Raw genomic sequence first — 25,154 nt, forward strand, 5'->3', positions numbered from 1 at the left:
AGAGAATGGAACAAAGAATGGATGGATGGAAAGAGAGGGGGAAGGCAGCAGGGCTGGTGTGAGCCTTTTTGACAGGGCTGCATTTCGCTCCCAGTCCACACATGCAAATAGTCAGTGGCGCTGGCCGCTGTGGCTTTTTCCTGAGGGAAGGGAAGTAGTGCTTAATTTGCAAAAGAATAAGTGCCAGGGCATACATTTATGTTCAGAGGCCCACAGACAGTGCTATTGATTGGCCGGGGTGCCCAATACCACATCAAGTCTTTTTACTCCACCCTACCCATTTATCCCACTCTCAAAGTAGGTTCCGACGTTCTCCCTTTCGCAAATTCTTTCTCTTTCTCCTTCTTTCCCCCTTTTGTGTTTTTCTCTCTTTTGCTCTGGAACAAAATCTGATGAGGAAAAATATGTGCCGGTCCCAAAAAACAGAGTGCCGGTGGGAGCCACCAGGAAACACTGGCTCAAATTAAGCACTATCATCCATTATTACCAAGATCACTAAAGAAAAGGGGGGCCAATCGGCCCCCACGCACGCATGGCGGGGCCCGGCCCCTCCTATATCTCCCCGGTCCTTTCGTGGTGGCTTGCCCCCGCCCCTGCCCCGGAAGTAGTTGGGCACTTCCGGGCCGAGGGGGCTGGGCCATGGCTTTAAAGGGGTTAAGAGCCTGAGGAGAGTGGGAAGCGGCCTCTTTGTGCCCGCGCTTCCCAGGCTCGCTCCTCGCCCCACCGTGGGGGTAAGGTCATAATCCATGAGCAGCAATTTAAGGTCCTTAGGGGGGGGCGGTCCCATTCACGAAAGGGGCCGCCCAGCGGGAGGGGCCACTGGTCTCTCCCAGAACTTCTGGGGCAGGATATCCATCGCTTAGAAGGGTGCGGGGAGGGAGTCTACGCTTTCCTCAGGCTGGTAGCCACCCCTCACATACACTATGACGTCATCAAGGTGCGCGAGTGTACGGGCCCTCCTGTTATGGTTAAATGGAGTTCAGGGAGCACACGTGGGTGAAACGTGCCCTGGGTTGCGCGCGCACGTGGGTGAAACGTGCCCTGGGTTGCGCATGCGCATCTCGAACGTGAGAGCGTAGCTATAAAAGGATCTGACACCGGTTAGCGACCTTGCCGTACGACTTAATTATTAGAATGCACAGTTATTTTTCAGGATGTTAGATTTGGTTAGGAACCACGCTGTACTAGCTACTTGTTAAGGTTAGCCCATCATACCATGTCAAAATGGATGTTAATCTAATGTTCTGAAGTGTGCATTTAATAATTGTATAAAGGTTTTATTTTATTAAAATTTTTTATTTTGTTTCATATTTTAATAAATACGGCCAGGGGGTCCCTGACCCCCTGCCTTCCAAAGACTCATGTGTTGACTGGTTGAATTAAGTAATGTAGTCTGTGTATTAAGGCGGGGGTGGCCAGTAGTCCCAGACCATGAACGTTTAGCCCTCCCTCACAGTTTGTGCACTAGCGTGTCCTTCAACTGAAAGGTAGCTGCAATCTCAGGAATGTCTTTATAGCAGCAACACTGAGATAAGATCATGTATGTGACACAGTGGAATACTATGAACTCTACAAAAGCTTTTAAACCCAGACAGGATACTGCAAATGTCAAAAGCTATAGAGAGTAATGCAGGACTGCGTGTGCGGCAGCAATGTGTATGTCCGCAGCCGAGTTTAGAGTCTCCAGATTTTACATTTGTGGAATACCTTTCTCCATAGATAGGAGCCATGATAAATACCTCACCGGAGCACTGTGGTCATGCGTGAGACACAGTGACGCATGTGAATGTGTGCTTATACCTAAAGGTTGTAGGCCTCGGCATCCTCCCTGCACCTTTGTTCTCTCTGCCCTTCCCCGTTCCACAGCTCGTGTTTAAGTGGATTAAGTGTACTCGTTGAGCATCCTATTGCGCTGTATTCTAATAACAAGCATTGGAAATGCAATAGGTCTCGCAGCATTAGAGTTAGTGCTTTTAGAATTGTTTATGGGTTTTTTTGTAAATCTTTAGCATTTTTGTTTCCTGTAGCCAATGCTAAAGAATTAAAAAAAAAAGCCATAAACATTTCTAAAAGCTCTAACTCAAATGCTCCGAGACCTATTGCACTGTGTGAGGGTGAGGGGTTGAGGGTGAGTGAGGGTGAGGGTGAGTGAGGGTGAGTGAGGGTGAGTGAGGGTGAGTGAGGGTGAGTGTGAGTGAGGGTGAGAGTGGGTGAGGGTGAGTGAGGGTGAGTGAGGGTGAGTGAGGGTGAGTGAGGGTGAGGGTGAGTGCGGGTGAGTGAGGGTGAGTGAGGGTGAGGGTGAGTGAGGGTGAGGGTGAGTGAGGGTGAGGGTGAGGGGGTGAGTGAGGGTGAGTGAGGGTGAGTGAGGGTGAGTGAGGGTGAGTGAGGGTGAGTGAGGGTGAGTGAGGGTGAGTGAGGGTGAGTGAGTGAGGGTGAGTGAGGGTGAGTGAGTGAGGGTGAGTGAGAGTGAGGGTGAGGGGTTGAGGGTGAGTGAGGGTGGGTGAGGGTGAGTGAGGGTGAGTGAGGGTGAGTGAGGGTGAGTGAGGGTGAGTGAGTGAGGGTGAGTGAGGGTGAGTGAGTGAGGGTGAGTGAGAGTGAGGGTGAGGGGTTGAGGGTGAGGGGTTGAGGGTGGGTGAGGGTGAGTGAGGGTGAGTGAGGGTGAGGGGTTGAGGGTGAGTGAGGTTTTTTTTTTTTTTTAAAAGGCACAAGCAGGCTCTTTGGAGCAAGTATACTGCATTCCTCTTTCCTATAAACGCTCACACTTTGAAGTTAGCCTAGAGCAAAATAAAAAGGTTCCCATGTAAACACAGCTTGACATTTTACCTCGGTCTTTGAAAACCTAAAAAAACGAAAGTAAAAAACTTAAAAGCGGACTGTTATTCACTGCAAATCGGAATGCCTTTTCTTCCTCAAGTCTAAATCCTTTCAGTCACCAACAATAAATACAACTTTAAAGCTCAAAAGTAACTGTTACACAAGGTCAGGGGAGGGGCGAAGGAAGGCGCCATCGAGGGTAAAAACATAGCCTGCACGAAACATTCGCCTCTTCCTGCATGGGAGTTTTTTTTTTTTTTTGCTCCAACGCGCAATCCTTTCCCAGCATTTATGTGGAGTTACAAAGGCACATCTGTGTACGTTGGAGGGCCAGCCTGACGTGTTTTCTGCTCTAGCAGCAGCTGCGGTTTCTGAGGAAACGAGGCTGATTTTCGAGTCAGGCTGGGAGCTTTTTTTCCCCTCCTTTCTCCAAGAGCCTACGTGCGGGGGAGGGGAGCGGAGGGAAGGGAGCGAGCGAGCGAGCAAGCTGCATTAAAAAAACTCCACGGCTTCTCAGAAAGGGGAGGGCGGAGAGAGAGAACAGGAGCAGCCTGCTGGGAATTTGCCTCGCGCTTTTCTTTCTCAACGGTTCTTGCGCTGTGTGCAATCTTTGCTTTAAAAAAACATCCATTGTGGAACCGGTTTATTTATACATGTTCGGCTCGTCTTAGGTTCGCAGATAATGAGAGAAACAACCATTCAAATCAGAAAGAAAAGAGACCCCGCTGGCTCAGATGTATCTAACTACCACCAATGTTCTTTTACCTTTTTTTTTTTAAATAACATGCTTTTCCAAAAACAAGACGCAAAAACATCCTTCCCATAAAAGGAGCACCGATTTCTATTGGAAGATATCTGGATTATATGCACACTTGGGTTAAACAACAAGCCTTTCACAGTAACACGGCGGGCAGGGGAGGGGGCGGAGAGGGGAGAGGTGCGACACGGCAGGCAGGCAGGGGAGGAGAGTAGGAGGAGGAGGGGAGAGGAGAGTAGGGGAGGCACGGCCTAGCGGCAGGCAGGCAGGGGAGGAGAGGAGGAGGGGGGAGGAGAGTAGGGGAGGCACGGCCTAGCGGCCGTGCAATCAAGTAGTGAGGGGGCGGAGCTGGGGGAGGCTGTGAGAGAGAGTAGGCAAGGCAGGCGGCTGGGGGCATGTGCACGCGCATTTAAGCTCAATGCGCATGCGCATTGAGCTTAAATTTCTCGTGCACTGCAAGGAATCGCCACGATTCCTTGCAGTGTGGATAAAGAGTGGATAAGTGCCAATACTCTCGCCTTGCTCGATGCGCATGCGCATCGACAGGCGAGACCTAAAAAGGACTATTTTCCACGGGACAGTACAGGTGATGTCCACTTGCAAGTAGACCTGCCACAGTTCTATATGCATCGATGCCTCCCTATAGTAAGTATTTTAAACACAAAATAAGCTTCGTGTTTAAGTACTGTACTTTATTGCCGCCAGACTTGTAAAAAGGCAGGCGGCCTGATACCACATCCAATATTGACATTCGCCACCTCTCCCTATCGCTCGCCAGCCTCAATGTGTGAATGCGCAGCGGCAAAGTGCTCCAAACGAGGATTATTTATTTGACTGAAAAAACACATTCATCATACGTAGTTTAATAAATTCCGAACACATACCTCGAAAAACCTCTGCTGTGACAGAACGTTGAGAATAATAGGCAGCCACGAAAAAATTCCTCGCTTTGTCACAAACTCGTAATAATATGTTACTCATTGACTGATAAAAACATAGTCCGACCTGGAGCCCGGCCAGCAGCATATTTCCGGGAACAGTATATTCCAGTCTTTGAGAGCAAACAGTTGGTCTACAATTCAGGCCTTTGCGGAGCGAGCTTGCTGTGTGCTTTTCAGTTTCATTCTTTTCCATAAATAAGCAACAATTCTGGCTTCTGAGAACAAATAATGAGCAGGTTGTCTTCCGATGACTCGGTGTTCCTTGACGAGCAGCAGGCCCCCGGACTGAGCCCCTGCGATGAAGCCCAGCCCAGCCCCGCAGACAGCAACGGGTCTGTCTTCCTGAGGTAAGTCCTCGAATTGTCGTTACATTGATAATTGCATGTCAGACAACGCAATAACAGCAGTCCCTTAAAGGCTAAGATTCGAGGGGCGACGAAGAGACAAAATCGAACAACTTTGAAGAGTTTTTGTACAACCGCATTTGACTGCTTTTTACTTTTATAGACAAACCCAAGGTCAGTACATCTAATCCGTCTCTACACGCACAGCTCAGGGGAGACTAGGGGGATGGGGGAGCTACAGCCTGCGGTGGCCAGCTTTATGATTACAGGCAGTGGCGTAACGCAAAGTGATGGCCCCCTCTATAAAACGAGAAGCCCCCACCCACAGCTTCATATCTCACATATCTTCATTGAACTTGGGCTAAATGGGGGCCTCCTGACAGGTTGGGGCTCGTCGCCCCACGACGAGGCAGTTCATTTGCAGTGAGAACTTCAACTGGTCAAGTTTTGTGTTCAATGACTGTTCATATCTGTTTCAGAAAGGGTGAAGTGGAAACATCCATTTATTCCTATCACCAAGAATTCAATAGAAACCAGTGGCATGCACTAGGAAGCCCCACAATGTTTTGATAATGAGTTTTTGAACACACGTTTTTAAGGGTTTAGATTATAGAGTGCACATTGTCACCTTTCCCATTATAATTACCACATGTATAAGGCCTGATCTCTGTGTGTGATTTATTTGCCCTCTTGCAGTGCAGTTTCAGGACCACCGTTGCACCTTGATTTTCCACCATATTCTCCATTCTGAAACTTTATTGGGTGTTTAAAGCACCGGATTATGTTTAAGCTGTCTCCTCACTAGTGGCACTCCAAGGCCCCTAACACGAGCATGTGCATGGAAGCAGGGCAGAGCTGGGGGCCTGTTTTGATGGAGATGGGCTGTCTAACATCCACTTAACTGGAGGTTTTGGCAGGGTTAATGCATGCTCTACAGAAAGCAAAGCTGAGAAAACAGTGATCAGCGGGTTTTCTCTTCTTGATTCCAAACTGGGCTGTCTGCACTTCATACTCTGACTCCGTTTCATTGGGGGGCACTGAACCATGTCTTTTTTCTTTTACAAACCACTGTGACATAGTACTCTAGTCAAATTGGTTCAATTTATGTGATCAGGACTCCAAGTTACAGAATACAGTAAAATGAATGTCATGTAATCCCTGATAACATGGAGTCATCTAGTAACTGTATTTAAGAAAATACCTTCACTTGCCTTCAGAGTCGGACTGAGAACCAAAAGCCGCCATGGCAATTCTCAGACCAGCCGTCGGTCATACTGCACATAGCGAGCACAGCGTGCAAGCATGACCAGTGCAAGGGAACTTTACAGGGGTTCTCTCCTCAAGAAATATTTGAAAAAAATTGCAATTAATGTGCATTTACAACACATTTTAATTATACAACCTTTCCCAGTCATTGAATGGATGAAAATTGGAGACATGACTGCATTGTCAATGAATGAATTCAAAGTTGGATGGCTGAGGAGCGGGTGGATGAATACATTCAAGATTGGAGGACAACGAATAACAACTTTTAGCGATACAGCGAAAACAGCCTCAATGTACTTATCAAGGGTGTGTGTTTTGGTTTCCATTGTTCTTCTGCTTCAAAACACCACTCTCCCCAAGCAGTACCATCACGAAGCCTTGTGAAACATACATTTTCTGGATGTATTTCAAACAGAATTAAACACAAAACATTAAGCTTTGATTTAAAATGGGAGAGATAAAGATATACCCGTGCAGTGGCCAAATTACACAACTGGAAACCACAAAACCTCACATTAATCCCAGTTTTCACTTGATCAAATTGTGTCATCCTAGCCTTCCTTTTCACACTGTCTCCTTTTCCTTCATAATCCTAAGAGCATCTTTAAACACATTAGTTCAAGAGTGTGTTGCACAAATGCAAAAGACTATAATGTGACTCCATCTTTAGTAGCATCCTAGGACACATATAGGGACAAAAGAGAAGTGTCTTACCTCTTGGTTTACTAGAAGCATCGTTGTCGGGACAGTGGTGAAAGGACATGAATGTTTTGAAGTCCATGATGAGCATCACTTATATCAATTGTCGCTCAATGCAGTGATATATTTTATTATAATAATCTTAAATGTGTTGCAATATTCAGATTATGAAGAAATACAGTGTTTTAAATTTTGAAGAGTCTCTATCATATATATACTGGACTGCTTGACCCAAGCAACAGCAGACCCCTCATCACCTTCACCCTAGTGCCCTGAAGCTCACCGCTGCTTGTGACAACCCTGCAGGAGACAGGCTTTGCGGCAAGCATAGTTTGACTGGGCATGCTTTAAAACCATTTGTTTTGCATTGCTTGTTTGTAAAGCTCCAAAGCACTGCAAGCAGGACACACTGCATACCTGGCGCCCAGCAACAAAACCGGCCCACTCATCCAGCACAGCAGGACACATTCAGTGCCTGGTATGGTTAGTTGGGCCTGCTTGCCTTCCTTCAGCCTTCTAACCAATGATTGGAATATATTTGTCATATTTCCTTGCTGTTATATTTTATGCATGTTTCTATTGTTTTAGCTCTTTTACAAGTGCACCTAGCTTGTAATGAATTGTTGGCAAACTAAAAATGAACACTCCATTGATGGGATTAGGTATTGCAAGGGATGGAATACCTGTTCTTTTAGACTGATTATTATGCTGTCTGAATATACACCTAGGTAACAGAAAAATCAGCCATACGTTTATCACAGTCAGGCCTTATACCCATTGCTCCCTTGTTTGATGCATGTAATGTCTCGTTATAGAAGATTTTACATTGGAAGAATTTTCTTTCCATTCTAGAGCCAGCTTCATTTTTGTTTTTGATAGTTTTTATTGGCATGTTTTATTATATCTCCAATACAGTTTAATTGTTGTATTGCAATAAAGTACGCATCTAAGGGATGTGTCCAAGAGAAATAGGCAGGTGTAGCACAAAAGTGTATAACTGTAATCAGTAAAGGCTGAGCGCCTGTATGCTGACATCAGTGAGGATCCAGGAACACTAACAGTGAGGGTAGCAATTGTTAATTCCAAGTACTCATATGTGAATTCTATTGGAAGGCAGAGATGCCAAAAAGTGTAATTATGAACAATAATGTACTCAATGAATAGAAAGTAAATCAATAATGAACATTAAGACATCAAATAATGTGCACACTCGTTTGTGGTGATGGACTAAAGCATCACAAAGGTTGTGCAACCGGTGGGTACCATTAGGACTATGCAGGTTAGTGCTGATCGGTAGGAGAGGCCCATGTGTTATCATAGATCATTCTAGAGCTTGCTTCATAAACAATCTGTGGACTGCAGGGGGCGAGGAATGCTACAGGGATGGAAGTCGCCCAATAGTGCTTCTAAAATAAGATAGCTTTCAAACTTACATTGAGGTTCTGGCTTGCAAACTTTTTCGCACAACTATGTTCAGCTTAGATGTGTGAAAATATCATTGGTTTAACTCCAAGATCATGAGTCACAGACTCAGAATGTGTAGACTTTTACACCCACTAATGAAGCCTTGGGCCAAATGAATTATTATTTGTTTGCACATTGTCTGTAATGAGACCTTGATTTTCTTGCTGCTCGATCACTTAAAGGCACCAGAATAGTACTTTTAATTCTATCTTCAAATGGATTCCAATGGATCATTAAATATCCCCATAAGAAAGTAGGGTATTAATTGACGTGTGTTGGAAATGGCCCTTTTTGCAGGGTTATCCCCAAACTTTTTGCTTCTTCCTCCCTTATTTTTCCTGACCTGTGGTTGTTGGCAATAGGACTCTGGCACTTTACCACTGCTGATACAGTGCTAAAGTGCATATGCTCTCTGTATAAATTGTTATTGTGATTGGTTATCCAAGATTGGTATATTTGTATTACCAAGAAGCCCCTAGTAAAGTGCACTGGGTGTGCCAGGGCTGGTGAATCAAATGCTACTCGTGGGCCTGCAGCACTGATTGTGCCACCCACATGAGTAGCCCTAAAATGGTGTCTCGGGCCTGCCACCGCAGTGCCTGTGTGCAGTCTGTGAACTGCCATGTCCACCTGGTCAGTGTCCCCACTGGCCAGGCCTAACCCTTAACTCTCTGTACACATTGGAAACCCCTATGGAAGGCCCAAGGTACCCCTTTGGGCAGGGTGCAGTGTATATGAAAGGTAGAGCATGTACTAGTGCAGGTGACATGCTCTGGTAGTGAATTGCAGCCCTTTTAATTTTTCACTATTGTAGGTCTATCTTGCCCATAGGCTAACATGGGGAATGCTGGCTACAGTGGTTACCTGCATATCTTCCCATAGGAGCAAGGTAGGACATAAAAGTCTGGTATACCTGTACTCAGAATTTAATAACACATCTTTTAGGAAAGGTGTTTTTTTAAATCCTGTGTTTGAGAACAGCACTTTTAGAAAGTGGATGTTGTCTTGTCTGACCTTTCTGTGTGCCTTGGCCTGTTTGTGAATTGACTGTCTGGTTTGTGAGTGACAGGGGCTGGGTGGCTGCCAGAGGCTGAGTGGGCCATCCCTGGGCTGAATAGCTCCATCTGCATCTAGAGTGGTGGGAGGGGGTAGCACCTGGGCCTGAATAGGGCTGTGCCTGCCTTCCACAATGCTGGCTCCACCTCCTGCTGGGTGGCTGGCGACCCTGCCCCTCTCTCTGAAAGGAAAGGAGAAGCCAGGAAAACAAAGTGCTCAAGGAACACCCAGAACTGGTTCAGACCAGGCTCAGAGCCCTCCTGCACAAAGGGAACAACGACTTTTAGGGGTATAAGTACAGGACCCCAGACTACGGAAAATTATATCATCCTGGAATCAAGAAGGAACCTCTGCCAAGGAGAAAGCTGGAAGACTGATGAAGGAAGACTGTCCTGCTGTTGCTTTGCTGAACTGACCTACAGTTGCTTTGCTGCCAAGCAGAGGGGAAGGACTTTGCTGTGTGCTGTGTCCCCTTGCTTGAAGGAATCTCCAAGGGCCTAAAGAAGAGCTGGCTCCCTGGAACAAAAGGGCTTCACCCCCAGATTCCCTGAACTCTGCTGAGAGAGTTCTGTCCTTTCTAGAGTTCTTGGGTCAGTTGTGGTGCCTCTGGAAATTGTACCTGTGTTGGGAAGCTGGAAACCAAGATTTTAAAGACTTTCTGCAAGTTTTTTTAAAAAAAAAAATTTTTTGGAAGACCTTTATTGACAAAAATCGCACATACAATCCAGCAATGAGCCCGAGGGCTAGCAAGTACAGTACATTTCAACAGAAAAGGCGCAAAGGATATGTGACAGGAATAATGAGGTCTAATTTTTGAAGATTTTTTCTGAAGGATAGACAGGAGCAGGATATCGAAGAACAACGAGTTGGTTCCGGCATCGTAGGAACAGGATAGACAAATACAAACCGTAATAAAATGCCAGATTTGTTGCCTACCACGCATATAGAACGTCTAAACCCAGAAAAGAAGAAAAAGAAAAAGAATAGAAGGCCCATAGAACCAAAAAGAAAAAACAAAAAAACCCCCTGTCCACCCCCCACCCTGCACCCCTGCAGCTGGCTACGGCCTAACCCCCCTAGCAGTGTGCCTGTCGCCCAGTAAAAGGAGTCCCGAAATATAGAGAGTAAGAAAAGAATCCTAATCTATAACTCTCAGTAAATAAAGAAAGGTGGGGAGGAGCCCACCACCTGCCCCCCGGCCCCACCATCCCGCAACTTCAGCAGCAGCACAGAGTAAAAAGCCCGGTGATATTAAGCAGGACAATCAGGATAAATTGGAGATGCAAAATCAACATACAGCGCAGTCAAAGGCAGCGACACACCACCCACATGCCCAGGTCAGCAACGGGAGACCCCCAAACCATAAGAATAAATGTTCACCCCTGGCCCGTTCTCTCTCCGCCACCACTGCTAACCACGGAAACCCAAAGAGTCCAGGGAAAAGTGTACGATAGTCCAAACGGGGAACATCGACTGGAGCACTCAACCATGTCCCGAACACACAGGGCCAATGATAACAAGCTGGGCCAAAAGTACACCACACCTGTGCACAGAGCGAAACCGGTCCAAGGATGAAAGTCTCAATGTCAGGCCCCGTCTGGAGCGATCTCCGGGTAGAGGGAGACACGGTGCTGGGAGAGAACACCCGCCGTGATTGCAGGCCATGCTTTCCACTTCGGCCAGGGCAATAATCAGCCGTAGCAAGAGGTACCCCGGGGTCTGGGGTCGCTGGGCAAGCTCCGCTACGCAACGCCGCCATCTTGTCGCGGTCAGACGTGGAACAAAGAACACCGCTACAGTCTGGCGAGGCGGCCATTTTAGAGCATCCACGAGCACTTATTAGATCGTCTACCTTGTTGATCAGGATTCTTGCAGAGTGTAGCACTTCGGAATGAAGGGAGTCAATAGCCGCCAATAGGTCTCCATAGCCCCGATCAGTTCCATGCTCCCTTCCGGTCAGGTCGTCTTGCGCCACACGTCCGCTATCACTCCATGGCACAGGCTCTCCAAAGCTGTCCTCCATTGTGCGCTTCGTGATCACCACTGGAAACACCTTGAGTGGCGCAGGGGTGCTGATATTGGGCCACAGGTTCACAGCTCAAGGAAATGCATTAAGCAGGTCCGAGAAGAGGCCGTGTACATTGTTCCTGAAGCAAGCCGCCCGCTCGATATTGAGGGGGTAGAAAGAGCGGGAGTCTCCCGCCGCTAGCGGGGCTGTGTTCAAGCGCTCGTCCGCAGTCGCGGTGTGGGTATCTGTACTCCTGCAATCTCTGCGGATAAGTCACCAGGCACAACCAACACAGTACCTGCAGTCCAAGGGGGCGCACGTTCCAAATTCGGCTGCGTTTAATGTAAATGGTCCGACCGGGTCAAAGCAGCTTCTGACGCCCGGTGTTGATCACCTGGCATCCGGCCCCAGCGTCCACTCGAGGCCCCGGTCTCGGGTCCGCTGCGGGCCGCAAACTTCAGTCGGACATTTCTCCCGCTTGCAAGGAATCGCAAGCCTCAGGATTTCACCGCGGGCCGCCTGAGCACATCGGCTTCCACAGCGTGCCTTTTAAAAACAGGATCACCGGCAGGATAGTCACAAAGAAGGAGACGGTCTCCGGAGCCGAGGGACTACACGTCCGATCAGGTCGCCATCTTGGCTCCTCCCCCCACTTTCTGCAAGTTTTAACGCATTGCTCGCTTGCAGAGTGCATACCCGTCAGTGCAAGGAAATTCCCGCCGCTACGAAGGCCGAGATCGTCGCAACGCCTGTTGCCGCTGCTAGAGTCGTTGCATCCTTCGTTTGCGGGACGACGAGCATCGTCGCAGAGCCTGTCGTCACTGGGTGAGATCATCGCACCGCTTGCTTGCGGACGGCATCACGTCGCTGTGAGAGTCGTCGCAGAGCCTTCACTTCGAGGGGCCGCGAGAGGAGAAGATCAACGCTGAGCGGCGCATCGTCGCTGCACCGGAGATCGTCGCCACCCTGAAGATCGTCGCATCGTACCTTTTGCAAGCCGCTTCCACCGAAACCTGTGCACTGGAATCCACGGAAGGTATCGTATCCCTTCTCATACAGACCGGAGCCACCGCAACACGCCAGCTACGTCCAGTGGGGTTGTCGCATCGCCTTCCCAGGGTCTCAGGAGTGACGCATCGCTTGCGTTTCAACGCTACAGCTTTCACTAGGAACTTTTGTTGCATCTAAAGGTACTGTTGGCTAAAACGTGACACAACTGTGGATTATTTTAACGCAACCTTAAGAACACTTTTGGAACCATATTCTTGAACTGTGTTTGTTGGATTTTTGTTGTTTTGGTCTTGTGTAGTTTGCACCTTTATCTTTCTAAACTGTTGTGGAGTCAGTTTGTGGTGTTTTCACTGTGTTACTGTTATTGTTGGTACAAATACTTTGCACATTGCCTACAATAAGCCTGACTGCTCGTGCCAAGCTACCAAGGGGCTGAGCAGGGGCTATCTGAAGAGTGTTTCCTCCTTACCCTGACTAGAATCAAGAGTCCCTATTTGGACAGTGATACCTATCTCTGACAACTAGAGACCCCCAGTTCTACCAAGGTGGATATGAGTTCATCACAATGAATAAGGCCATTGACTTGTCAGGGTAAAAGACACTTGCAGTAATTTAAACCTGGGTTCAGCCCAGACTTAACTTAGAAAAATGTGTAACATAGTTGGCGGTAACAAAGCATTTAAAAAGTCAAAATCAACACTATAAAAAGCACACAACAAATGTATAAAAATAAAGAGATCTTTCATGAACAAAATGACCCCACGAAGATACAAATGCAAAAAGTAGGATCCAGAAATATACTTTTTTAAAGAATTAAGGCAAAAAGGAGCAGAAAAAAAGTAAAGCACCAATCAGTAATCACAGTTAAGCGGGACCTCAGCACTATTTTAGGCTAGACGTGATGGAGTTTGGGTCAGATCAGCAAGTGGGTTCGTCTCAGTCAAAGAATTTGCCTTCTGACTTTGTCTCTGCTGTAGAAGTCAAAATCCTCCATTGGGGTAAAGTTGTAGCTGTATCTGCCTAAGTTCTCTTGAAGCCGGATAGCCACTTGATGATGTCCCACTGAAGCAGTTGGTTTTGGTTGTAAATTCTCCAAGTGGGAAAAATTAAACTTTTGGGGCCGCTGAAGACCTCGCGATGAGTGAATACTTTTCACGCCTTTGTGCTGAACATTATTTCTAGCTTCGAACTTGGCTCTTTTTATCAAGCTCAAACCCTCAAGCAGGCAAGCCTGACTTTGTATTCGATGAAATCCCTTAGAAATTGGATACTTTTACTGTGAAGTCCTGCTGACACTTCAAAGCTTGTAGAAGTTCAAAAAGTTTCTAAGTCATATCTTTTCAGAGTTTTTTGTAGCATTTCCTGTCGGTCACTCCAAATGCTCCCAGGACCTCATGGCCAACTCTTGAGAGGCAGGACTTTGTCCAGTAGAGACCACCATCAGGGTCCAGTTCAGGTCAGGTTTATCCTGGTCAGCTGAGCCCTTTAGGAAAAAAGACTCAGTCAGCTTGTGGTGTCCCTGCAGCCACACAGCAGGTCCATTTGAGTCCACTTCATAGTCCTGGGTACAAGTGAAAGCAGGTCCAGCTCTTCAAGTCTCAAACAGCAGGTACAGTCCCTGTCTGTTCTTCCACAGTTTCAGAGAGTGGTCTGAGGAGCTGGGAGGGAGGTGCTACTTTTGTAGGATTTACAAGACAGTTGGTGGGGGTGACTTATGGACACTTCCAAACCAATGAGAAAAATGTTTTTAAGGGCACCATTCTCACATTTGTAGCACATCTTTTTTTATCTTCCTGCAAACAGTGCACTTTTCTTAGGAAAATCCAAGATGGCACAGCCTTTCTGCCCCTGGAGGTGGCATGTGTGACAACAAGGGTGTATTGTGTGAGCAGTTCCCTCCTCCTCAGCTACACAAAACTGGTTCTGAGAGCAGCTCCTTCTGGGCTGGTGCTAAACTGACTACAGAGAGCCCAGGGGACAAAATGCTTATATTCCTCTGGTCTCCCCTTAAACTTTACTATAAATAGGCCAGCTTCACCCTGGTTACTTTCAAGTTTTTGAAGTTCCTGAACCCTCTCCTGCTGCTCTTTCTGAGCTGTTATTTGTCACATACCTCTCACTCAGTTCTTCCTGCTAAAATGCAGGAGCCATTTGTTCTGTTCTAGTAGCATTTTACACGCCTCATTATGAGGAAGAACAGGAAGATCGGTTGCTGGCATACCAATGTTAATTAGTCTACTAGAGGTTCAAGCAGGCAAAGTCTTATTTTTTAAAAGTCACCTTTCTTAAATATTTATTAAAGATCAGACTTCACAACTAAATTGGATTTTTTAATAAACATTAAAAATGATTGTTCGGATTATTCCAATCAGAGATAGCAGAATTATGATTTTTTTCTGAACTTAGTTTTTTCTCATAGGACAGCTGTAGCCCTTCACAGTGAAAACAGCATTTGGAGGAGTCACTGTAGGTACATGCCAACACTAGCTTCTTGCATGTGCCTCTTTTAAATACCGGGCACCCTACCTTTGCAGTTATAAGACCTATATAGGGGTGGCTTAATTAATATTTAATAGTGGGTTTCTGTCCTGCCTAAAAGCCTCATTTTGCCAAGTTTGCCCACAAGTTCAAAAGATTCAGGAGTCAGGCCCCACAGGTAGGCCTGAAGACATGTTTTCTTTGTCAGCCTTGTGAATGGCACAACATGTGCTGCAGTCCACAGGTGACATTTTACTTTTCCACACCATTGGTGTATTTTCCTATACCATATATTGTAGCTTACCGGAAGGTTTAGTAGTCCAATTAGGAGTTAGCCACTTTTTCCAAGGGTGTGAGCATATCAACTCAGCACCAGACAGCGGTACCCCTGGGTGCAGAGTTCAAATACCAACAACACCAGTCAGCACAAAAACAGGTATTACCTTGCAAAAAGAGGAACTTTTTCACACTTCCCAAAGAACCCTAGAAGGGTTTTCTATTAAATATTTAAAAAAAATAATAATATTCACAATAGTGCACAAAGGTATCTGCAGTCAGGGTTCACACTGACATTATTCTGGAGTTTCAAGATTCCATCTACTAAGAAATCGAAGATCTAAGACTAGTTCACTGCTAATACCTTGATTGTTTAGAAGAAAATGGAAGTTTGAGTCTGTCTTCCATATAGCCTCTTGGGTAAATTACATTAGAAGGATGTATGTGAAATTACTAGTGAGAGTTCATGAAAGTTGAAAATGGGATGAGTAGATGAGTAGACTGGCTTGAGGAGGCTGTATCACATTAGAGAGCAAAGAGAGGTTAAACAGAAGGAGAGTTCAGATGTGATCAGCATTGAGTAAAGCTCTGAAGTGTAGATAGGCTAGAAAAGGTGAGGCATTGTTGGACCCTATGGTTCTGGTTATCTAGAAGACAAATTTGTGGGGAGATGTATGGTAAGGACACGACCGACAACACTACTATCAAGATAGACCTCAGCCTCTACCACAGACATTTGAGAGCATTGAAGAAAAAGACCTTCAAATCCATTAACAGCAAAAAACTCTTCAACATCGTCAAAGAATTTTCCAACCCCTCAGCTGCAACAAACAACATTTCTCCCTCACAGGAACTCTGCGACAACCTTGCAAACCTGTACTAACCGGCAAGTCGAGCCAGCTCTCCTCACAGGACACCATCTCCATCCATCATGAACTCAGTCCACTCAGGGGCCCCAACTGACCCATACGCTCACCACATCTTCACCCTAGGCAAAGCCAGAATCATTTACATACTCACCACCTTGTTAAATACCCAATTGCCATGGCCACTTTCCCAGAGGACATGAAACACACAAAAATTAATGCTCTACTAAAGAAACCATCGAAAGACCCCCAGTGAATTCAACAACTACAACCTATTTCCCTGCTCCCGTTCCCAGCCAAAGTAGTAGAAAAAGGAATCAAACACTAGCTCTCCTCACATCTGGAACAGAACCTGCTTACCGACTCCTCCCTATCGGGATTCCACAGCAACCACAGCACTGATACAACCCTCATTGCAGCTGCAGATGACATCCGAACCCTACTCGACGGAGGAGAGACTGCGGCTTTCATCGTCCTAGACCTCTTGGCAGCCTTTAATATGGTCTCTCACCACACACTCATCACAAGGCTGCACAAAATAGGCTTACAAGGAGCTGCTCTCAGTTGAATCTCCTCTTACCTGACGGGAAGAAAGCAGAAAGTCTGCCTTTCCCCCTTCACCTCCATGCTCAAGAAAATCGTCTGTGGTGTACCCCAAGTATCCTTGCTCAACTCCACCCTCTTCAACACTTATATGGCACATCTGGCCAGCATCACCAATACCCATGGACACATATTGTATCCTGATGACACACAACTCATCCTCTCCCCCTTCCAAGACACCACCAAGATCAACTTCCACAACTTCCACAACTGCATGACCGGCATCGCCAAACGGATGAAGGACAACTGGCAGAAGCTAACCAGGGACAAGACAGAGGTACTAATTTTCAGAAACAAAAGCTCCCCAAGGGGCGTATCCTGGTGGCCCACAGAACCCAGACCTACTCCTTCCCCCACTGACCATTCCAGGAACCTAGGCATTTCAGAAAACAAGCTAACCATGACGACCCAGGTTAACTCTCTCTCCTCCTCCTGCTTCTTCATCCTCCGCATGCTTAACAGGATATTCAAATGGCTATCCCAAAGCTTAAGACGCACCATCATCCAGACCCTCATCTCAGCTGATTGGACTATGGCAACGCTTTTTAAACAAGGATTGTAGCTCACCTCCTTGATGACTACAGGCCACACAGAACTCTGCAGCCAGACTTGTATGCATCTTGTTAGACAAACTTACTTCACCCTCTACTTCGGAGAGCTCACTACCTCACTGTACAGATCATATGCCAGTACAAACTCCTGAACTATGCATAAAAGGCCATCCACAACTGCAGACCAACCTATTTGAACTACCGCCTCAACTTCCATCCGCCCACCAGACACCTCCGCTCCGCATCCCATTCTCTAACCCTCACCCCTTGTATCCGACAGGGCACTCGTTATCTGCATTCTCTGGTTACACCCTATTCCCCCTGAGGAATTTAAGATCAGCAGGAGCCTATCTGGATTGCATTCATGCTGTAAGAAGAAGACTGCGTATCGGGCTGCTCTTTTAGTCTTTTGGAATTCAAAATGTAGAATTCTCTTCCCCTCTCAGTCAAGAAAAAAAAACAGAACTATCATTTTGTAAAAACTTAAAAGCCTGGTAATTTAGATAGATCTGATTGGGACTGTTTGTGTTAGTTGCTTGAACCTGTTTTTGGGGTCTATTTCTCAGCTCTGGGACACTTTGTTAGAAGTTACTAGGTGCTCTATAAATCACTTTATTATTATTATAATTATAATTATAATACCTAGTAGAGAACAAGATGCAACAACGCAGCACTTCCCATCTCTTCCAGAGTTCCAGAAGCCCCTGAAGACTTGGCCATTCAGATAATCAACTGGACCCTGCCAGCACCTGGATACCCTCACGGGTGACAAGTAGCACTCTAATAAATCTAATAATTTATTGATTACTGAAATATAGTAGAGAGTAAGATGGGCATGCATGCAACAAAGTAGGCTACACTATTACGGGTATTCAGAGGATGGCCTCGAAGGAATAGATATTTCAGTAGAAAGGAAGCAGAGAGAGTAATCACTAGGTATAAAAAAGGTACATTTTTTATGAAGGGTTTTGGGAAAATGGTGGGACTAGGTATTTAACACAGGATGCATTCAGAGAATGAATACAAACTCTAAAGAATGCTTGAGGGTTTTTACCTACAGGCAGGTAAATATGCTGTTGCTTTTTTAGTTGTTTTATTTGGCTGATTGATGCTGTTAGCACATTCTGACCATTTTTGGTTATACAGATATAGAAGATTCTTTTGACTTGGCTTATCGTGATATGAGGTAATGGAGATTGTGTGGTATGTTCAGAAAGTGGGTCTTATCAATTTGTTTGGTACTAACTAAATGTTTCACTCAACGCATCAGAAAGGAGCTTAAAATATATGTACTAAACAAATCTTTCTTTAAAAAATATAACGTGATAGCACTAATTTAAAGCTGTTTCATACTGTATTAGTACAGTTAAATTGCCACGGTTTAAATATTTCCCATACATATTTAGCTCTAATGTAGTACATGAATCCCCAGCCAAAACAAATGGGAGTTACTTGCATTACAAAGATTTAATATGTTGAATATGCTCTCCTATAACAAAAACATATAGAAAGTTAGCCATGACAAGATCTAATAATATCATTACTTCGAACTATATCCATAAGGATTCCTCCTACGTTTGCAATGCATTTCTGACTACTGTATAATTCACGTTTGATTTCACTACACCAGTGGGACTTAACCTTTTGACTCCAGGCACTCCCGGTGAGTCATTACTAGAAGCCAAGGACCCTAGCCTAAGCCTTTTCGATTATTTGAACTGCCAAACAATCCGGAAAAAAAATAATAACAAGCATTCATAAAATATTCACAAATTATGACATATTTTATTCACTTCAAACACATTGAAAAAATTGCACTCTAATATGAATTATGGAGCTTTTCTAAATTCAACTGAGGCCACTCATCATCTGTAATATATTCTGTTCGATGCTCTTGCAGAGTTCCCACAAATCAATCCGAGAATTTTAACGTAATTGTTTTGGCTCCTATTTCAGATTCCTTCATATTTATTGAACGGTTTAAAATGTTACATTTTATATTTTGCTTTTTTATTTTTATACTCCTATTAATATGTTAATAGTATTTAATGTCTTAAGGATTAGCGTGCCCCAAGAGTAGGCTACGGAGAGCCTCAGTGGTCCCTGGACCACAGGTTAAGAAGCACTGCACATAACACTATCTGGGGCTTTGCAACAGTCTCACAGTCTGGGTTATTCCAGTATTGTTTAGTAAAATCCATGTTACAGACAAAGGTTAATATTTACTCATTTGTGCATGTACATAGTGGCAATTTACAAATGCATAAATTCAACAATGAAGTACATCTTGTACTTCTAGATAATTTTTCTATATGGGGGAAATAGATTTCCCATGTGGAAACACCTTTCTCTAAACCACCACACATTTTGGTTCTGCTCCCTCTAGTTTTCCACCGAAAATCATATATACACCTGGAAAGTCTTTCTCAATGGCCCACACCCCAGGGATCAATCGGTACTTTGGAAAAACACCACTGGTAGGTTTTGTTTGTTCCGCTATTTAGTCTAGTGACGTCAAAGGCTAATTGAAGCACCTGCAATCGTATTCCAACGAACCTTGGAACACGTGCAGGTCAATTTTGAAACTTTCCATTCACCCTCTGTTTCCCTGTGCGCACGTTTGCCTTCTGGTGTCAGCGACACCAGTGCTTATTGTTTTGTTACGCACTCGGACGGCTGTTCGCAGCGCTCTCCTTCGTCCACATCCGAGTCGGGGCTTGCTTCCTCTTGTTTCCACTCAGTTCACCAGAGCGAGGCCTGCATTTCTGGAAATACGTCTATTGCTTGCGTGGTAATGACAGATGCGTCGCTTTCTGGTGTTGGAACTGCAAACAGAAACTGTGTTCTCCCAAACTCCCTCCACCGAGCAATTGGCTCTTAGCATATATCCAACCACACGTCAGAAGCTTGTTCCTTTTTTCGACTTTGTTCGATAACACTAATTGAATGTCTATAGCAGCAGCACAAGCTATATGTTGGAAACGTGATGGCAGTGCAATGTTTACATTTGTACTGCTCTGTAACTATCAACTTTGAGAGAACTTAAAGGCATATCTTTAAATACACATCTCTCAATTTCTTTCCCTTTTCATCTAACCAATTCTTTTTTCCAGTTTAAAAAACAGCCTGATATTTTCCTGACAGACAGTGCAATCTAGTGATCACGGCATATTAAGATACAACCCCTATTCCTTGTCAAATGATAAATATTCAGAAGAGATTCGTGTTAGTAATAACAACGAAGGCACGATGAAGAGAATATATTTTCACCATAACTAAAATTCACAGTTTATTTGTGTTATGTTTCCACATCAAAAGACCGTATTGTGAACTTGTGACCACGCGCAGGGCATAGCTGTGGCACTGCCTAAAACTCATTCACTTCAGATAGAGTGGCGAGTAAACAGGAAGGGTGATAGGGTCTCCCTGTTTCCAAGTGGTGCTATAAGCACTCATCCATTAGCTTTGAGAGTTTCCCAGTTAAGTGTGTATGCACTTTAGAGAAGTCAATGTCTTAAAAATAAGCGAACCGCTTTGATTTTCACAATTGCAAGCATACATGATGCAGCGTGCCAGACAGGCAAGGGTCACAGGACAGACATGGGATACTTGGTAACACCTGTGGTCATATCCGCCCCGTGTCCTCAGGTGGCGAGGACAACCAGTCCAAGACATCTCAGGAAGGTAGTGTGGGTGGTAGAGACTCAGAACTCAAACACTCACACAGTAGGGGCAATAAAGTCATATCCAGCCCGATGCTTGTCTTTTTAGCAAAGGAGAAGCATTTTAATCACAACAGGTCGTATTACAGTGTACACAGAATAAGTAAATCTACAGAGATGCACTAGGGGTCTGCATGTTTCTCTACAGAATGAAAACATAGACGTAATCATGATTAAAGCTCTGATGCAGAGTCACTATGTTACAGCATAGCTACTCAGTGTTAGCAAACAACTATTTAGTTCTTGTGTGGGGAAAGCAATGTTCACTAAAGTGCCCCACCAAACTCTTTTACCCAAAGTTTCTCAGTCTTTGTACCCGTGACATGTGGAATTACCTGTTGTGGGGCTACTGAGGATTATCAAGCATGGGTGTGCTGGTGGACAGGGCATCGGGCAAGCTGTTGCGCTCCCAAGGAGTGTTCAGGCAACTCCATCTCCTCTCTGCAGTCAGCCAGCTGGCAAGACAGAAGCTCAACAAAAACGTGTCCAGCAATCTCACGACTGACAATGGCAAGTCCAACAGATCCTCTCTTCAGTCAGAATTAACTATGTAGTCGGCCAGGGAGACCAGAAGACCATAGGTGCTTCATGGGTTTTCTCATCACTGTTGTATGTTTCCTTTTCTCCCTCTGTGTCACTTTTCACACTGAGCCTATCAGCTGAGTTCACCTCCCTTGGAAGTTATACCCCTGGAGGACAAAGTTCTACCGTTTCAGTAGGCAGGCAGCTCCGAGGATCACAGCAGATACACAACTTTTATCAGCAAGGCTTAAAAAATAGAGCTTAATTTAATGAGTACAACTTGAGGTTTGAAGTTTTAAAAAAAACTTCAAAATAGAGTTTAGAAGCAATAAGTACTTATGTGGGTTATCTGGTCGCACTGGACCGGGACAAAGTCAAGATTTCAGGCTGATCCCAATGAAGCATGGGCCAGATGCAGAGAGTCAGTGAGGCTTGCTGAACAAACCTACCTTAATCGTGGTTGTGTCAACAAAGATGAGGGGTGAATGCAAAGCGATGCGTTCATGTTCTACAGAAGCCGCACTTTATACCCACTTCCAGGGTGAACTGGATTGACGCCACTTGGCAGGTCAAGACTCACAGATGGCAGAGTCCAGGTGCTGCAGCAGGGAGGTTGAAGTCTTTGGTGTCCCTGAGACCTCAGACCAAGAGGCAATCAACAAGCCCTTTGAGCAACTTTGGTTCTGGGTTGAAAAGATGCGGGTCCTGCCCTTCTCGCTCCAAGGCAAGTTGCCAGCAGGTCAGCACAACAAAACAGGTGTCCGCCAGAGTGGCAGTCCTTGCAGCAGCACAGCAGTAATTTTCTCTGGCAGAGTATTCACAGGTCCAGAATTGTACTGAAGTAGTGATGTCTGAGGTCCAGTATTTATACTTTGTTGCCCTGTTTCTTAAAGGTCTGAGAAGCATCTAGACAGTGGCTTTGAAGTGCAGAGAATCCCCTTTCTCCCCTGCCCTGGCTCCAACCTGGCTGGAATGACAATACAGGGTTGTTAGGCTTATTGTGTGGAGACAGGGCACATCCTATTCAGCTGCAAGTGGGGCTGTGCTTAGCTCCACGGCCCTCCCCACATCAAGCCAGTTAATGGCCCATTAAGGCCCATCAAGTTAATCTATGGGCAAGATAGGACTTGTAGTAGTGCAAAACAAATGTAAGAGATTTTCTCTACTAGGACATGTAAAATTTAAAAGTACATGTCCAAATTGTTAGATACACTGCATCTGCCCTTGGGCTGTCCTGCGACTACCTTAGGGGTGACTTATATGTATTAAAAATCAAGGGGTGGGCGTGGCCAAGCAGCATGGCTGACAGGACGTGAGCTCCTTCAGCTCCCGGCCGGCCCAGCTTACTAATCCTGATTTAAAGCAGATTCTGGTGTGCTCGGACCGAAAATACTGTGGTTCCGTAGACTTGTTCGCCTGGGGTTCCATCCGATATCGTGGTTTGGAGCAACGGACAGCAGCAGGCCAGGAGAGGTGGTCGACCTGCGGACCGCCGGCGCTGAACCTACGCGAGGCCGATGCTGCGGCCTACTCGCGGCCTGCCGGCCGAGGCTCTCTGCGGCCACAACGTCAGACTGTGGGGGAGTGGAGGAAGAGCCCGTGACCATCCGGATCCTGGGGTGCCCGGCGATCGGACTGTGGGGCTGCGGCGGCGCCCTGCGAGGGTGCAGAGAGTCTCCCTGAAGCGCCGGGACCCATCGGAGTTCGCCACTTAGAGAAGCCGCGGCGGGAGTGACGCCCACTGCGACGACGGACGTGCGGGGCAGCCGCCGACCAGCGATCCTGGCTTCTGGGCCCTGGGTCTGGCCTGGACTCGCGGATGGGATCCCTACTACCATCGGGGACCTCCCACAATTTTAGGGCTCCGATGTTCGCTGGAGGAGGCGGCCGGTGATCCCAACCCAACCGCCTGAGGACTCAGGGTGAGCCGCGTGGGACCGGAGTGACACCATCTGCCATCGGGGACCCACTGGCATAGCTCCATCGCGCCAGAGGCGAAGTGCGGAGGAGCGGAGGGGGAGTGATCCAGGACCGGGCCCCCCATCGGCCCGGTCCTTTTGGTGAGCCTGCTGCATTTGAGGGCCCTCCATCATCGAGGGGCCCTAGGAGCTTGTCTGACCCTGCTGGGTGTGCCCGGGGTGCCGGCCGGAGCCGGAGGGACAGAGCTGCTGAGATCCTAGGCCTCTGCACGTCGGGCCCGGCGAGCGGCGGCGGAGGTAATAAAATGAAAGGAAATGAAAATAATTTTTATTAAGCGCGACTGCTGCCCTGAGGCATCCAGGCACTGAGGTAGCATTGGATATCACCTGAGCTCAGGAACCCAGGAAACATTGGATTGGGACGGTGGACCTGCCCTTAACGTTTTGGGGGCACCTCCGTGACTGGGGGTGAGGTGAAACTGTCGCGGCGACCCCTCACTGTGGAACCGGTTAGTGGACGCGGTCCCGGGCTGTCCCCTGGCCACACCATTGCCCGATTGGATAGCGGGAGGTCCGTGGTACCTACTGGACTAGGCCGGGACGCGTGCAATGGTCCCGGATGACTGACATCAGGGCGGAGCCTCTTCCTGGGATGGTCACTACGCAGCTGGCATAGCGGTGAGTGGGGCCAAGAACTGTACGTGTCCCTGGTGGCGCACATCCTGGGGGACTGCTGGAGACCCTCTGCAACCCCGGGCATTGTCGAGAGGCACCTCGTTTGGTCGGACGTCTGGGGGGGTCCCCATAGACTCTGATAATGAGTAAGGACAAGATGGCCCGAACCTCACAGCCAAACACCATCACGCAGTACACCACTCAGCGGCTCTCTTTGCAGCGCATCACGCGCCAATCTGGTCAGGATGATGAGGAGGACGTCCCCAGCGGTTCCGGCGAGCCCTCCCGGGCAGAGCTACTGAAGGCGATACAAGGGTCCCACACCTCCTTGGAAAGACAGATGGAGACGGTATCCATAGATGTGAATCTCCTGAGAGCAGATCTCCGCAAGGTAAGGGATAAAGTCACTGCGGCGGAGGGGAATATAGTCCAGCTACAGGAGGAGGTGGCGTCCCTCAAACAGACATTCTCGCTGCTCTCTGCCTTCGACACGGGAGGTGGAGCGCAGGGCGGAGGATGCCGAAGGGAGGGCGTGCCGCAGCAACATCAGGGTTCTTTGCATTCCGGAACGCGCAGAGATGGGGAATGCTGAGCACTTCCTGGAACGCTGGATCCGCTCAAAGCTTTGTCCTACCGGACTGTCCGATGTGTTTGTGATCAAACCCGCCCATAGAGCGCTGGTCCTGCTGCCGAGGCCTGGCGCTCCGCCTCGGGACCTCATCGCCAAACTCCTAAACTATCGACACAGGGACTGTATCCTGAGGGCGGCGAGGAAAACGGCGGATCTCACCTTCGAAAATTCCAGGGTGTCCGTGTACCAGGAATACACCCACCAAGTCAAGGAACAACGAAAATCCTTCCTAGCGGTCAAGCAGAAGCTCAGAGAACTGCACCTCCAATATATGCTCCTTTACCCCGCAAAACTTAAGGTCATATCCCAGGGCAAGGCACACATTTTTGATGGTCCTGAAGAGGTATGGGAGTAACTTAATCAACTGGGAGGGATGAGGAATTTACAGTGTCCGTTTCTTTCCCCGAAAATATTCAGTTTGTAATCAACAAAATTGGACACTTGTTACACTGTTTGACTTTTGGTTCAGTGCAAATAAGGAAACCCTCATAGAAGTCAGTGTATATTTAAGATTAGCGGTATATTAGCTTCATCCGCCCCACACTGACATT

General features: G+C 46.8%; 1 protein-coding gene across 4 annotated transcripts in view; it reads left to right on the plus strand.

Moving 5' to 3' along the window:
* The first annotated feature begins 4,600 nt into the window (after positions 1-4,600).
* GRAMD2B (GRAM domain containing 2B) overlaps positions 4,601-25,154 on the plus strand; it is a 463,109-nt gene continuing 442,555 nt past the window's right edge. For 2 of the 4 annotated variants that reach the window (XM_086961100.1, XM_086961104.1), the window contains exon 1: positions 4,601-4,859. In XM_086961100.1, the coding sequence (XP_086817226.1) occupies positions 4,741-4,859 (119 nt within the window). In that variant the 5' untranslated portion in view covers positions 4,601-4,740. The remainder of the gene's footprint in view (positions 4,860-25,154) is intronic. The other 2 variants (XM_086961099.1, XM_086961101.1) reach the window with 1 other exon arrangement.

Source organism: Lissotriton vulgaris, chromosome 3_1 (assembly GCF_964263255.1).
Source record: "Lissotriton vulgaris chromosome 3_1, aLisVul1.2, whole genome shotgun sequence".
Classification (NCBI taxonomy): domain Eukaryota; kingdom Metazoa; phylum Chordata; class Amphibia; order Caudata; family Salamandridae; genus Lissotriton; species Lissotriton vulgaris.